This window comes from Nannospalax galili, unplaced genomic scaffold, assembly GCF_000622305.1.
Source record: "Nannospalax galili isolate Female #2095 unplaced genomic scaffold, S.galili_v1.0 scaffold11, whole genome shotgun sequence".
NCBI classification, from domain to species: Eukaryota; Metazoa; Chordata; class Mammalia; order Rodentia; family Spalacidae; genus Nannospalax; species Nannospalax galili.
The window spans coordinates 192,920-206,583 of NW_008330735.1; the positions used below are offsets into that span (position 1 = coordinate 192,920).

The 13,664-nt window shown below is 40.7% G+C and overlaps 1 protein-coding gene across 1 annotated transcript; it reads right to left on the reverse strand.

The window, feature by feature from the left end:
- Nucleotides 1–1,530: 1,530 nt before the first annotated feature.
- Nucleotides 1,531–3,975, reverse strand: LOC103748924 (disintegrin and metalloproteinase domain-containing protein 1-like). Its single transcript, XM_008851708.1, has one exon. The coding sequence runs from the start codon at nucleotides 3,973–3,975 to the stop codon at nucleotides 1,531–1,533; it is 2,445 nt and encodes an 814-aa protein (XP_008849930.1).
- Between the last annotated feature and the right edge of the window lie 9,689 nt (nucleotides 3,976–13,664).

Below are 13,664 nucleotides of genomic sequence, written 5' to 3' on the forward strand. Positions count from 1 at the left end.
TCCTGTACTCTGTATCTTTTGTCAACAAATCCTTTCAGCTCTGTAAGGTATTGTAGTATGACGAGGTATTACAATGTACCCAGATTCTAATCTTCTTCCAATAGCCCTCCTAAAAACTCTAGCATCTTTCACTTGGCAAAGCAAAGCAAAGCAAGAATTGTTAATGGTTCTCTGATTATACAATTGCCCACTTTTGAGATAGATTTCACTCTATATAGCCCAGGGTGGCCTTAAATTTGTGGCAGTTCTCCACATGGCTATTAATGTTGCAGTGCTGAGGACTATACCCAGAACATTGCACATACAAGGCAAGAACACTACCACTGAACGACATTCCCGGCTAATGGTTCATTGTTAACACTTACTCATAATAGATTATACAGTGCAGTAAGTTCTTAATAGAGTTCAGTATCCACTTGAGAAAGAAGATATGTTCTGGGCAATCCCAGATTTATCAAATGTCCCTCCTCTTTTCTGAAGTAAAAGGCTCATGAGACAGCAAAAGAATGATTGGCTACACTTGGGGTATTATACTACTGCTCTTTTTACTTGTTTCCTTATGCGTGTGAAAGGGTTGCAGTAGAACAGTTGGGAAGATTAAGACAGTAAATGTAGCATTTATGACTGCTCACAACTGTAACTCCAGTTCCAAGGGTTCCACCACCCTCTTCTGGACTCTAGGGGTACCAGGCACACACATGATGCACATACATACATGCAGGCAGATAAGCATACAAAAATCAATCTTTTTAAAAAATTGAATTCAATATAAAAACTGAGAAATCAAATGAAAAAAAATAAATTCTTCAAATAAGAACTCAGCACTGTGCCAGGAGCTCCTTACCTACATGGGCTTCCTTTGCCCAGGTACTTAGACTGAGTATGTGAGGTCTAGCCCTTACCAGAAAGCTCCAAAGCAAAGCTTCTCAAGTACTAGACTGACCAGAGTCTGGAGTGATACTTCATATAAAGGAAGAAAAAAAAAAAAAAAAAAAAAAAGGGAGATTGCTCACTGGTTAAGAACACAGACTGTTCTTGCAGAAGACTTGGGTTTGATCCCAGCACCCACATGCCACCTAACAACTGTCCATAACTTCAGTCCCAGGGGATCCAAAAGCCTCTTCTGTCCTCTGCGGGCATTGCACGACACGGGTGCACTTACCTACTTGCAGGCAATATACGCATACACATAAAAATAATAAATAAAAAAGAAAAAAATGCCTTTTATATATATTTATTTAAAATCACCACCATTTTATGAACAATAGCTGAGAGGGCAAATTAGAATATTCAGATCCCATTAAAGAGTTCATAACATAAGAGCAATTAGTACTGAGATGAATACTCAGTGACAGCAATATAGATACAGATAACACATAAATGATAAACAATGCAGATAGAGATAGCATGCCCTGAAAAACCATTCCCAGTGTATCAAAATTGCCCTGAAGATACAAGGAACCTGGATCAGTGTATGCTGTGTTTTGATTGATAGCAGTGATTCATGAGAAAACTTTAAATAAAACTGGTTCATGCTTCCCCTGTTGGTGGAGGTGGTGCTTCCCCTGCTGGTGGGGGTGGTGCTTTCTCTGCTGGCCCAGGTTGCCTTTGCTCTGGTGGAGTTGAGCTTTCAGACAGTGAGGTTGATGAAGAACTTGAAGAGCCCACTACTGACTGTACTTCAGACCAGAGGTAGGCGATTAGCATTAGACCACACAATAATAGGACAAGAAATATAGGGACTACAAGCAGTACCACTTTCATGTCCATCTCATCCTCTTCCATCCGCTTACCACCACTGCTACTTGAAAATACACTAAAATTTTGATCAAGTAGCTTTCCAACAGGACCACTGTCTACACTCCCCCCATTTCCTGGGCTCCTGCAGTCAGGAGGGGCAAAGCCGTCATCGCAGTGACAGTGCCTTAAATTGTTGCACACTCCCTTCCCGTGACACATGTCCTGTGGTTCACAGTTGTACTGGAGTATGGTGTGATCAGTGCAGGTGTAATCCATGCAGACTTTGTTTGGGGCACAGTAAGTGCCACTCTGCACATCTCCATAATCAGGGATGTCAGTAGTATTATAGGCATCCATGCTCCAGCACCAGTCCTCTCCATAAGGAACCTGGATCAGTGTATGCTGTGGTTTGACTGGTGGCAAGTAGTCAACACCTGTGCATATCAGTTTTCCACAAAATATATCATCATCGGTACACATTCCATATCCTGAGTTAGACCCAGTGGTAAGGCCACAGTTGCCAAACCGGTTCCCTTTGGTGTTCATTGAAATGTAACAATCTTTAGGGGCAGACCTTGCAGGATACCCATATATATCTGTGCACTGCTTATCGGGATTCCTACACTGACCCCCAGAGCAATAATAAATTCTGTCACATGGTGTGCCATCCTGCTTGTAGCTGTTTGCAGGACATTCTCCAGAAGTACCATTACAGTACTCTGGGAGGTCACACACATCCTTATCAGGACGACATAAAACCCCTTTCTTTTTGAAATTACATTTATGGCAGCAGAGCCCATCACCACACTCTGCACCCTCCTTCAGTGTACATGTTGGTTCACAGCATGGGTGACTGTCACAAGCAGAACCACAGTCACATTCCTCCTTTTCCTCCACCACACCATTTCCACACTGGGCTTCTCTGCGCTTGTGCCTTTGGTGGCTTTGGCTCCAGGGCTTATTAAATAGGCAGGCCCCTTTGTGGTCCTGGAGGAAACGGTGGAAGTAGTCAGAGCTGCAGTTGCTGAAGCCACTTTCCTTAGTGATATTCTCGTGCATGAGGCAAAAGTGCCTATCTTTACAAAGGCAGGCCGGGAGGTCATGTTGAATACCCAGGTTGTGCCCAAGTTCATGGACCATGAGCGCTGCAAAGAGGAGGACATCTTCATGATGGAAGGACTCGACAGCCGCAGCAAACCCGCTTGAACAGGCGCCACCGAGAAATGCTTGGCCTGAGTACTCTCCAGATTGATGCCCGACGATCATGTGGGCAACATCATGCTTTGCCCGGTTCCAGAGCTGCTCCTGTCTCCAGCGGTTGAAATTCCTGAGTGTAACTTGCAGGTCCACTGGGACCTCAATCAGGTCACCCTCAGTCCAAATTTCCATTCCCATCAGCACCACCACTGTGTTTATTCCCCTAGTGAAGCTGTTGGCCAGAGCAATGATGTCCACTACTGCCTGGACAGTCACACTCATGTTACTTCTCCACATGTGGAACCTCTGGTGGTTGACCACGACAAACATCTCCACATACTTGGTGTGTGACCACAAGTTGTCAAGAGGCTTCCTGCTCTTTTGCTGCTGGCTGGCAACCGCCTGGCTGTCTTTGGAAGTAACACTGCAGAAGACTCGAGGTTGACGTACCATGATGTACAGGACATGTTCAAACCCTTTGGAGGAGAGCAGGGGCTCAATGCTGTAGGATGTTTCCTCCTTAATCAGGACTCCCCGGAGTCCTGAACAGGTGTTGACGGAAACAAAAGAGCCTGGCACCCCTTCGATGTAGCCTTCATAGTGGCAGTCCTGTGAGAGGAAAGGTATTTCTTGCCTTGGCATGCCATTGTGGTAACTGTAGACTGGAAAGTCATTCACAAAATAGTCTCTCTTTACCTTCAGGTGAACCAGCTGCTTCTGGCCCTGCATCAATACCATGTAGGAGAGCTTTTCTACTGGCTTATCCCTTTCCTGGACTGTTAGCCTCTTAGGAATGATTATTTCATGGAAAGAATAATACATTGATTCCAGCTGACAGTACATGCTTGGCAGAAAAATTAATAGCATCAACACTCCTAACCCGACAGATAGGTGTCCTGACACTAGTCCCAGCCTCAAATTCCACTTATGGGAAACCCAAATCTGAGGTGTTACCTTAACTTCCTTTAAAGTCACTGGGCTTGTTGGTAAAAAAGGCAGGATGGAAGCAATCCCTCTCAATGATGCCACCACTGACATGGCCCAAACTTGTTGATAATGTGGGATCTATGCCCGTCACTAGCCGTTCTCCCTGACAGGCAGATTTTCCTCGACACAGGAGAGATCTGTGCCTGCTCCTTTAGGGGTGGCTGCTGTCCAACATGAAATCCTGTGACTTTCAGGTTGTGTCTCTTCCTGTTCTTCCTTCCCTGTTGGTCTTCACTAGGATCTATATAGTACAGGAATTCCCTTCACCTGAAAATTCTTCAGTGTTCCTTCATAAGTTCCTTTGAGATTCAAGGAGTGGTGAACCAGTAGATCTGTAATGACTTAGCCAGTACTATAAGTCAAATGATCCTTCATCTTCCCCAGGCCACGTACAGCTGTTATCTGTTAACCTGCTCAGTCTTTGAAACTCAGCATTCTGGCAGGGGGGTGTGGGGGAGGGGATAGAGATTCTCTGAGTTCTTTGAACAATTAAGAGTTCTCTGTTGTCCACTGCCTCTTTCCTCATTTCTACAGAATTTGGGATGCTGCTCCCCAGTTCTTTCAGTTTTTCGCCCTTCGATACAGGGAAAATTATATGTGGATATCAAGTTTTCACTCATCATTCTTTGTTCATACCAAATGATTTTAGACATTCTATGCCTGCTTTAAAAGTAATGCTTTTCTACCAACAAATTTTCCTAAGGTACAAGCATAAGTGTTAAATGAGATGACTTTATTTTCTCCACAGAATTATATTAACGTCTGAGATCTAAGTTCAATTCCTCCCAAATGTCTCAACATAAAAGTAAATCATAAGGTAAAATAAAGTGATCACTCAGGTCTTCAGTTACCAACCAACAGAAAACTTGAAATGGGCTCTCTAAGAACTTATACAAATCCCTTCACGTGGATAGCTCTAACAGACCTGTACTGCCTATGGAAATCTAGATTCATATTCATGTCAATTCCTTAGTGTACTCAGCAGAAATTCCTTGCCCATTCATCCATTCTCCTGCATACTCTAAGATGAACTAAAATAAAATTCTATACCCTCTTCCTGCCATAAAAATAATGTATGTTGTCAAATATTTACAACAGAAACCCTATACAAGACATAATTACAGATAACACTTGTATATGGGGAAGTGCCCTGCCTAATTCAGAAAAGAGTTGGAGCCAGGCGAGATGGTACATGCCTGTAATCTCAGTACTCAGGAGACAGAGACAGGGGGATTGCTACAAGTCCAAGGCTAGCCTGGTCTATATAGTGAGTTGTTTTTCTTCTTTTCTTTGAAATATTTTACTTATTATTTTTATTTTATGTGTATGCGGGTATTGCCTGCATGTAGGTAAGTGCACTGTGCCGTGCAATGCCCGTGGAGGACAGACGAGGCTTTCAGATCCTCTGGAACTGGAGTGGTGGACAGTTGTTAGCTGCCATGTGGGTTCTGGGATTTGAACCCGGGTCTTCTGCAAGAACAGTGTCCTTGACCGTTGAACCATCTCTCCAGACCCTATATAGTGAGTTTCTAGACTAACCAGGGCTACAAAGTAAGACCTTCTCTCAAAAAGCAAAACGAGGGCTAGAGAGATAGCTTAGTGGTTAAGAGTACTGGTTGTTCTTGCAGAGGACCTGGGTTCGGTTTCCAGCACCCACATGGTGGCTAACAACCATCTGTAACTCCAGTTCCATGGAAATTGAACACCCTCTTCTGACCTCCACAGACATTGCATGACAGGAATGCACCTATACACATGTAGGCAACATACACATAAAAATAAAAAAAAAGAAATGTAATTTAAAAAGCAAAACAAAAATGAAAGCAAAAACCAACATTGAAACTAAAAAATAAAAAAGGAATTGAAAGGTACCATCTTAAAAAAAATTGAAGATGAATGGTCTTATGTCTACTTATAACATTTAATGTGTAAATTTAGATAAACATAGGCATTAGTAATTACATATTATAGAAAAGCATACTTAGAAATATTTTTGAACTAATTTTATCTTTCTACTCATATTAATAAAAGTGATAACTCTTTTCCTTATTATGAAGATCACTTTTTGAGTCATCTAACAGCTTACTTGTTTGAGATAGCACTTTTTGGATGTGTCTGATCTATCACAGGAAATGTTTTTGTAAATTTTTAATTGAATTTTTGTGTATTTCATGCAGAACATCTTAATCACATTTATACCCCCTTCCCCACTGGCACCCTCTCATAGCACCCTCCCCCATTGGAATTCAGGCTTTCTGTCATTTGTGTTAAGGCCTATTGAGTCACGTTAGTCCCTCAGTGCAAGTTCATCCACTGAGGTCAAGTCAGCTTATCTAGAGTTCCTCCCTTTAGAAGTTCAGCTCTTCCTCACTTAGCAGGATGTTATCTGTCAGTAGTTCTTCATCTAAGATTGAGGCCTGCTGCCCATTTCCACAGTTCTGTGCTGGATTTTCATCTGTTTAATTTTGTGCAGGTCTTGTATCACAGGAAATTTTATGCCTAGTATCAATAACTCATTTTTATAACAACAGGTTTTTTTTTTTTTTTCAGTCCTAGGGATGGAAACTAGGAACTTCTGTGTGCTAGGCAAGTGCTTTACTACTGAGTATATTCTCAGCTGTAGCACAAAGAATTAAAAATATTCATTCTGTACACTTATATTTATGAATTTTATAATATTAATTATATTATCTTGGGCTAAGGTATTGGCTCAGTTGTTACTGTGCTTCCTGAGCAAACACAAGGACCTGAGTTCAGGTTTCCTAGCATCCATGTAAAAGTCAGGAGCATGGCAGCACACAGCTGTAATTCCAGTGCTGTGTGACAGGAGACCTAAACAAAGAAATCCCAGATACGGATCCAACAAATGACAAACCAGTGTAATGATACCGCCAAAGTCGAGCTTAATGGGATTACTCACAGGAGTGTGGGTGAGAGGTTGTTTAGGAGCACTGGCAGCTTGGCTGATCTGCTTGATTGATCTGAGTCTCCTCAGCAGTAATGTTTATAGTACTTATATAGCCTTGGGTTATTGCTGGAGAGATGGCTCAGCAGTTAAGAGCACTGGCTATTCTTGCAGAAAACCTGGGTTCAAATCCCAATACCCACAATTGTAGCTAACAACCATCCTTAACTGTAGTTCCATGGGATCCGACTCCCTCTTCTGTCCTCTGTGGGCACCGCGTGACATGGGTGCACTTACATATACTCAGGCATAACACTCATACACATAAAAAAAAATCCAAAAAATTCCACAAAACCTTGGGCTTATATACCCTTGAGGAGGAAGAGTGGTCTTACGTATCTGGTCAGTTTTATTTTAATTGACAAAAATTTTAAATTATTTATTTTATGTGTATAAGTGTTTTGCCCATGTGTATGTAAGTGTGCCACATGTCCATGGAGGCAAGAAGAGAGCATTGGACCCCCTGAAACTGGAATTACAGACTGGTGTTAGCCACCATATTGGTGCTTGGAACCAAACCTTGGTCTTCTGCAAGAACAGCTGGTGCTTTTAAACCACGGAGTCATCTCTCCAGCCCTGAACTTGTAATTCTTGTGTGGTGCTAGGGAGTAAACTCAAATACTTTACCATCTAGGTCACATCTCTGGTACTTTAAGTTTCTATTTACTGCTTTTCATAGGGTCATTTTTATGAATTAGACACCCAGACTAGCACTAATTTGGTTAATGTGTCTGCTCTCAATACATTGTTCTTTAAAATAAAACAATTACAGAAGATCCCAGTAGTCTGAAAAACTATGTTAGAACTGTTTAAATCACACACCCACCCACCTACTTGGTGCTGGGAATCAAACCTAGGGCCTGCACATGCTTGACAAGCATGCTACCATTAAACTACATTCCAGCAGATAATTAAAAAAAACCCACATTATAGTTTATTATAAAAACTGTACAAGTGGGATTCACTGTGACATTTTCATACATGAGTATATTTTGCATTGATCATGTCTACCCATCCTTCTACCCTCTACTTCCCCAGGTTCCCTTTCTAGTCCATAACTGGATACTTCTAATTTCAGGTCCTTTTGTTACCATATATGAAAGGAAACACATAGAACTTGTAATTACAATTACACATAATATGATGTCTTCCACATCCATCCACTTTCCTGCAAGTGATAGTATATCGTTCTTTATGGCTGGATAATACTGTTTACACACCACATTCTTCATTCATTTATTGATTGGCATGCAGGCTGACTCTATAGTTTGGCTATTGTGAATGTCATAGTGAACAAATATGCATCTCTCTTTTGTATGTTGACTCAATTTCCTGGCAAAAACCCAGAAATGGAAAACCCAGAAATGGAAAAGTGATGTTTCTATTTTCAAAATTTGGAGGAACTTCCACTCTTCTTCCACAATGGCTGTATTAGCTTACACTCCTAACAATGTGCAGCACTTTTTTTGAGGGATTATTTTGGGGGAAAAACATTAGCTCAAACCCATATTTGTATAATCTAGTGTTGTGTTTGCATATGTGCTGAAACACCTAGTTATGTTCTAGAAGAACCTTCTTGTCAGTGGTAAGGAGCTGTTGTCATCAGTACTGCTAACAAGTGTTATAGGTGACAGAGTATATGGTCAAAATATGTATTTATAATTGCATTTATTTCTTATATTTTCTTGGGCATTTTTCTCTGATTGTCCCTCAGAACTTGGGTCTTTAAAAACTCATAGATATACCACTTCCATCCTTGATACACTTGCTACAGAGCTTCTCAGTAGGACGGAGCCTCCACTGAGAGTTTAGAATGATGGTGAGTTGGCAGACAGTCCTCAGAGGAAGCCCCAGGGAGAGGTAAAGACTTAGGGACACAGTGTGATCCCTCTTTTTTCTGCTGTTTTTTTTTTTTTTTTCTTTTTGGAGTCAGTCTCAACATTTACTATGTGTTGGTCTCTCAGGGGCAGATTAAACAATATACAATGTCACCTGAAAAGTTGTAAGTCAGAATTGCTGGAGATACATCCCAAGCATTAATGTTTTATAGTCTTTCCTACAGCAGAAAGAATCAAAACCTTCCAGAAGGCCATCATCATCAGATGATGAATACTGTTTGCAAACCTGGTGGGATTTAGAATGACCATGGAGACAAACTTTTGGGCATGTCTATGAGGGATTATCTAGATTAGGTTAACTGAAGTGGGAGTGTTTAAATGAGCAGCAGATTTCCTTAGATGGGCATCCTGAACTGAATAAAAAAAAGAAAGAAAAAAAGAAGAAAGAAAAGCAAGCTGAGCGTCGGCAGTCATCATGCTCTGCTCCCTGACAACAGATGCAATGCGACAGGCTACCTCACACTTCTGCACCACGGTGGACTGACTGTACCCTTGAACTATGAGCCAAAATAAACCTTTCCTTTCTTGAGTTGCTTTTAAGTTAAGTATTTTTGTCCCAACAACAAAACAGGTAACTAAAACAGCTCCTTTGTGGCATCTCCTGAAAATTAGAGACCTATTAGAAACTCAGACTTAGGAAGCATCTGTTTATGCGTTCTTTTTCCTTTATGTATCTTTGCCACACTCCCAAGTGACTCCGAAACCCAGATGAAGAAGCTCTTTGCTCCCACTGGGATGGGATGCACTCGGTAATGGGCAGCCTCATTTCGGAATTGAATGTGAGTGCTGGGAAAGCACATCGGCTAATGTTTCAGTCCTTTGGTTGAATTCAGATCTTTGACAACAAATGCCTGTGGTTGAGGTTACACAATTCTCATCTCTTTCCATTTCCCCTCACTGGGGCAAGCTTCCTCTGCGTATTCTTTCCTCTGATGGGAAAGAGAATCTGCAGTTACCCAATAGCCAATGGCTTCCTTGTGAATTTAGAAAAGAAAAAAAAAGAATTTGGAGGGGGAGGGAAGTGAGGGTGGGTCTATGAGGAGATGGGGGAGTGAAAATGAATATGGACATTTTCAAATAATTAATAAAAATATTAATTTAAAAAAGAGGGAGATGCTAACAGGGAGTTGAAAAATTAGAGTCCTTCTTCTATGGGCATACCTGCTCAGATGCCAAGGAGCTCAGAAAGTAACTGACTGTGACTAGTAATAATCAGCTATATAGAGATTAGAAATGCATGTGCAAACATCTTATGTCAATTGCATTGAAAAAGAATTTTTCTGTATGAAACTGTGTAAAACCCCATTTACTTTTATGTCTTATAGGGTTTATACTGAGTACGATATTGTATAACTATAATAATTCAATGTAAACCTAAAAATTTACAGCCAATTTTGAAAGAGATGCATCTTAGCTCAGGAAATTCTTATTGAATATGTCAATGCTGTAGTAATGAAATGCTTTTTTCTAAGTATGTGGTTATTAAATAAATAATAAAAAAAATCAAGGACATTGGTGGAGAATAATAATCATACTACTTTGTAAATGTATGATGCCTTTTAACTTTTAAAGTACTTTTGCATTTATTTTTTTTTCTTTGGTCTTTCCAGAGATTGATGGGAAAATACCAGAGGGCTTATTTTTGGATGAAGAAACACAGGTATCCTGAAGAGAAATCAGTTCTCCATGATTATGCAGGAAAGACCAGAAGTGGATCTGATTCCTGGCTCTTCAGTAATTATCCACAGTGGTTCTCAGATCTGGCTGCTTACTAGAATGGCCTAAGAAGATTATAAAATAATGTCAACTCTAGGACTGTGATTCAATGAACCTGTGATATAGCTCAGGGAATATGACATTTAAAATAATTTCACCATAGATTTTCTCAGTTCTGACTGAGTATTAGAATCACTTGGGGAGCATAAAAATCCTGTTGTCCAGATTGCACTCCTGACCAACTAAATCTGAACCTCCAGTGTTGGTTGGTACCCAGGCATTAGAAGTTTATAAAATTACCAGGTGATCATCCCCAATATGCAACCTAGACTGTGAAACAGTGCTATGGACTACAACCTTACAAATACTTTTCCAGAGCTTCAACACACCAAGAGAAGAAAAAAGATCTAGACTTGGAAAGGAGACCAGGATTCAAGTCCTGGTTGGCTCTTGGGAATGTCACTTCTCCCTGAGTCTCAGTCTTTTATTTTATAAAATGAAGAAAGTAAGCAGTACGTAACCACCAGGAATGCTGTGAGATTAGATAGGATAATGAATGTTAAATAACCAACAGTCACTCAGCTGCTTGCCCTTCCTACCCCTTCCTGCCCAAACTCATTCGAATATTGCAGTCTCTCCACATCCTCCCACCCTGTTCTTTTGTGTCCAGAATTTCCACCCTTGATCTCACAAGAAGTTAGACATCAAGGGCATAAAACAGAGCTCCAGAAGTTTTCACTAATGAAATGTGGGTTGGAAATTGGGTGTCTATTCTTAAGACAATGTCTTGCCATTGCCCTTGCCACATTCCGGCCTCTGGATCCTGGAGTTATTGATCTGCTAGTTTGCTAAATGCTTACTCAGAAGGGCAATTTTGTTTCAGGAGAACACCTTAGCTCTCACCATTTACCTTCTGTATTCCTCCATCCTCTATTTGAGTTCCCCTAAATGTGCCCCCAAGCACCTATTGTTTAGTCCCATTCAGCAAATTAAGGAAAGTTCTAGTATGTGTTTCTTATTCAGGTAGTGCTGAGTTCACTGTAACCCAGGTCTGCTGGAAAACAAATAAACCCCATACTATAAACACCCACTCTCTTGCCTGACAATTTGTACTGGTTAGGATGGAATCTTCTAATATTAGGAATGGTGGCATAAGGATCATTTTATAACCACAAACACAGCAAAAGCAATCATGAAATTATGGATGACTCATTGTCAAAGGAACACTTGAATCATCTTGATCAACTCCCTAGGTTGATCAAATAGGGCAACTTCTACACCAAACTCACGCTGTGCTATTATACTTCTCTAATTGATTGCTACTGCTGAATTTGTCTTGACTATAACAGATTTATTTTTAAACCCCTCATAAGTCTCTCCTCACTGGGTAATGTATTGTTTTTGTGAGCACTGTTCTCTTATTTCCTATATATTTATGTGTTTCTTTTTTAAACTAGACCATGAGTTGAGGACACATACCTTTTCTAACCCAATAAAGTAGCACCTGACACACTAGAGGTTCTAGTATATGCATATTAAATATATCATATATTCTTTATCATGTACTATGTGTACATGTATGTCTGTGTTTGTGATCCTAGAAGCCAGAGACACCATTGGACAGCCACCTGACATAGGTGCTGGGAACTGAACTCGGGTTCTCTGCAAGAGCATTACTAGCTCTTAACCGCAGAGTCATCTATGTATTACAGTCATTTATATATTACAAACAGAGGTTCTTTCTAACAAGATAAAGAAGCTATGATTTCTTTGTATGCCGCTTTCCCTAGGATTCCATGATCAAATTATTTTTTTTATCATCATATGTCTACATATGAGGGGATGGAAGGAGTCAAGAGTAGGGGGAAGAAAGGAAAAGGGAACAAAGGAGAGAGGAAGAGAGCAGACATGGTGTGTTACACATACTATTTTAGTCTCTGGAGATACAAATGAGTAAAACAGCCTGAAGTTACTGCTCTCAAGGAGTTGCATATGTGCCTGAATATATGCGTGTGTGTGTGTGTGTGTGTGTGTGTGTGTGTGTGTGTGTGTGCCTGCCTTTGTGCGTATGTATTTCAGGGGAAATAGAGCAATAAAAACTAAATAGATAAATACAACATAACTGTTAGACAATGATAAACTCTACAGAGAAAAATCAATTAAGGTAATAGAGTCGTGGATGGCATGTGTACTTGTGCTATGCTAAGCAGTTTCCTCAGGTAGAGACAGCAGGGAGAATTCCCAGAATGACATGGGGCCCTAGAGCCCAGACTGGAGCAGGAGCAGGTGAGTGTGGAGAAGAGCTCCCGGGGTAGTTGGCTGAAGTGGATGGGTAGCAGTGGTAGACAAGCTTTGGAGGGAGCGTTTAAGACCAGTTTTTACTCTCACTGAGATGGGATGATCCTGGAGAATTTGATCAGATCTGCATTTAAGTGGCTCATTCTGAAGCGGGGCATGGTGGTGAATGTTTACAATCCACACATTTTGGAGGTTCAGGCAAGAGGATTACGACAAGTCTGAGGCAAAAAGCCTACATCGAGAGTTCAGGCCAACCTGGGCTACATAGTAAGACTCCATTTTGAAAAAAACTAAAATCACCTCACGACATGGGTGCACCGATCTACGTGCAGGTGTTACACAAAATCAATCATTATGGCTGCTGTAGTAAAAATAATGATAAGCAGGAGACTAACGCAGAAGAAAGAAATCTAGTGAGAAAATCATGAAAATAGATCAAGTAGCTCAAACCATGATGATAGAGGAGCAGGTAATAGATGTGAAAGAGTTTGAATAGATCCTGAAGGAAGAACTAATGGGATTTGTTCACAGGTTGTCGGTGAGTCAAAAATTACCCCAAGTGGTTTGATCTGTGATACTCAAGGATGATGAATGGATTTGCCAATAATTAAGAAAGAGACAGCCAAAGAGAGATTTTGTGGTTACGGAGCTGATCTGTTTGTCCTGCTCTGTCCCTCCCTCTGTCCCTCCCTCCATCCCTCCCTCTGTCCCTCCCTCCATCCCTTTCTTACTTCCTTCCATCATCTCTCTATATCTATATATCTTCTATCTATCATCTATCTATCTATCTATCTATCTATCTATCTATCTATCTATCTATCATCATCATCATCATCTATCTATCATCATCTATTATCTCTCTC